This window comes from Silene latifolia, chromosome 2, assembly GCF_048544455.1.
Source record: "Silene latifolia isolate original U9 population chromosome 2, ASM4854445v1, whole genome shotgun sequence".
NCBI lineage: Eukaryota > Viridiplantae > Streptophyta > Magnoliopsida > Caryophyllales > Caryophyllaceae > Silene > Silene latifolia.
In genome coordinates, this window is record NC_133527.1 from 50,588,547 (window position 1) to 50,591,712 (window position 3,166).

General features: G+C 37.2%; 1 protein-coding gene across 1 annotated transcript; it reads right to left on the bottom strand.

The window, feature by feature from the left end:
* Positions 1 to 482: 482 nt before the first annotated feature.
* Positions 483 to 2,669, bottom strand: LOC141640768 (uncharacterized). Its single transcript, XM_074449450.1, has one exon. It carries the CDS (start codon positions 2,667 to 2,669, stop codon positions 483 to 485), a length of 2,187 nt encoding a protein of 728 aa, XP_074305551.1.
* Between the last annotated feature and the right edge of the window lie 497 nt (positions 2,670 to 3,166).

Sequence of the window (3,166 nt, forward strand, 5' to 3'; positions counted from 1 at the left end):
CAAAAAAAAAAAAAAAAAAAAAAACAATAATACCTATTTTATCATATATTGTTATAATTTTTAAATAATACGCCATTCAATAACATATATATCCCTTTATTAATTTTTGTTACCATTTATTTTTTCATCTGTTCATCTTATACTCTTGAACAGCCTTGCGCCTCCTTATAATATATGTACTCCTTTTGTAAAATCGTATGAATCTTTGAAGGACATGTTATATACAGTCACGCAATCGTAAAACTACACCAATAATAGTATTAAATGCAGTTTACAACTCATCGTCTACCACTCCATTCGGCACAATAGTTTACAACACACAAAGGGAAGAAACATAAAATATATGCTATATAGCATACAAATGGCAATCAATCAATAATTGAAACTAATCCTTGTATCCTTAGGCAAACTCTCATTTAAGACGGGTATATCCATGTAAGAAAGACAAAAGCAAAGTGTATAGGAAAAGCAAAAGATTTGTCCTACGTGTCTATGTGGGTTGATATATGATCCATTTCAATATTAGGAGGAATAGCTTCTTGGTGTTGAGGAAGAGTAGGTGATATCTGTGAGCATCCTGCATGTGTGACTAACGCCCAAAGGAGTGTAATAAACTCTCCTCCAGTACATAAACTATTGGCATGAGCTTCAAATACCTCATCATGATCTGCGAGAGCCATGTACAGCAATTTCTCAGTCCAAAACTCGGCCAGTGTTTTCCACAAATCTGGCTGTTCTTCAAGCTTTTTCTTAAGTTTTCGCGCTTCAACTATTATTTCATTATTTCCATTCGATACTAGCTTATTAGGATCCTCAGCATCTATTATTACCTTGTTCTCGTTCTCGTTCTCGTTTAGAAGCTCCTCTTTAAGCTCTCTGATAACCTCATCAAACTCACACTGGGTTGTGTACACATGATCAGGTAATACCTGAGGAAGAAAAGCTACCAAATATGCACAGTACTTAGAAAATGTAGTCGCGATTTTAAAATAATCTTTCTCACCGGTAGCTGATCGTGGTGTTGTTGCCTCTTCTTCAAAAAGCCCCGTGGCCATGTGCCAAATTAGAATAACGCGAGCTTGCGGTTTTTTGTTCGTTACATCTACATACTTGTCCACAACATCTTGTTTAACCTTGTTATTTAGCAAGGAATGAACACCATTAGTGAATTTGCCGTTTCTCTCTTCAATCGAAGCGAGAATCCAAGTTTTATAGCTGTCTTCCAAATCTATAAACGTTTCACCAGCTTGACCAATTTTAGGAAGATCAATGAAATCACCTATCCAACACTTTGCCCAAAATGGGATTGGAATAGTACCATAGCAATTCCAAACTGAGTATTGACCGATTTTCCTCGTCTTAATTGGGGTTAACCATAATGAAAGTTTAGGTCGAGGTATAAGGCAAGCTAATCTAATAACAATTCGGATGATACTACTTTTTCTTTGGGACTGTTCGTTTTCAAGGTACGCACAAGTGTACATAACCTTAGCCCATTTACAAGAAAGAAACATACCGATTAGGACATATTCAATGATAAGTATGGCTAGTATGACACCTCTTGTGAACCCTGTGTCTAACACACGGTCCCCCATATAAACGAAGAGAAGGTTGTGATCTTGAGATTGGTATTCGATGAACAAGGGTAGGGTGAGCCAACAAAACAACGTTATAACTAAAAGATCACGCAACTTCTTCCAAAATCCTCGATAGTAAATGGCATAAGAGTTGCTAAAAATGAATTCATATAGAAAATCAAGCTCTTCCTCGACTAGATCGAAGGAAGGAGCAAGAAGTTTATTCACCTTCTCATCCTTAAATATTTTGGTATCCACCTTATCATACCCACCCATTTTCGCAAGGAGAGTCCAAAACATTGCAAAAGAAATACAAGTTTTCTTGAGTTCCTTACCTGTTTCAGAACTCTTCAAAAACTCATCGTCCGAGTCCAAAACATTGGCTAGGGTGATAATGTTTGAGGGATCAAATAAATCTACCTTTAATTTCTTGTGCAACTTTTCATCAGCTGCCATTTTCTGTGCTTCTCTGACCCCTACTAAAAAATTATTATTGCCAACCTGATGATGCTTCTCTTGGTAGTCAGTAAAATCGGATATGATTTTAGTTGCTTGAGAAAAGCCATTAGATGAATGGTCAGCGAACATTAAAGCGTGTCTTCTTTCCCTGAACTTGAGGACGACTACCCAAAAGAGAAGGATAATGGGTACAAGTATTTCAGGAGCTGCAAGACTATCATACAGGGATGTCACTATCAAAGTCCAAACTACAGAGTAGTCAATCAAAAGCTTTTTCCTACGTTCCCCATTCTCCTCAAGAGTGTAGCAACTGATCTCATGGGCCACCGCGTATAAGTAAGCCATAAAAGAGATCCAAAATATGTAGAGATCGTTGGATGCGCCCGGCGCACTCATCAGACCAGGAATGTAATTTATAATTTTGTCAGCGATCATGAATGAAATGGTCGAGATAAATTTCATCCAAAATCTGCCTCGAGAACGAAGCCGGCCTAACATCATCACTGCGATGTAGAATAAGAAGGTTACGACGAGGGCTATTTGGATTCTCACTTGTTGTGAACTCAAACTTTGGCGGAATATTTCATTGGGAGGTAGTTGTAAAGGTGGTGGAGGGGATTCCTCGCGAACCATCTTTAAATTTCAGACAAAGTATAGCTTGTTAAGATGTTTTGATGTGTATGATGATAGAAATGGTATTGACAGATTTAAGACATGGAAAATGTTAAGGGTTAGAAAAAAAATGAATTGTATGTAAGGATGGAAGAGATTAAGTCCTTAAAGCAAGGGTTTTGTATGGAGTAGTTGGGTATCTGAATATTTGTAGAGATTCCTATATATATAGAGAGAGTCGTAGAGATGGCCAAATTACAAGATTTGTACATGTACATCCCTAAATTATATCCTTCTTCCATAACAGTCAAGGGTAATTGAGCTTAGCTTGGAATGAAGGACACCGGATAATCAGCGGTTATTCAACTGCTCCTCACTTGTTAATATAACTAGTACTTTCATTCCATTTAAACATTAGTCAATTAAGCTTATCAGTGAATTTATTCACTTAATGGGGGTGTTACACCCTCAGTAAATAATCTCCGTCTATTAGTGCTGCGTTGCAAAGAGCTTATCAA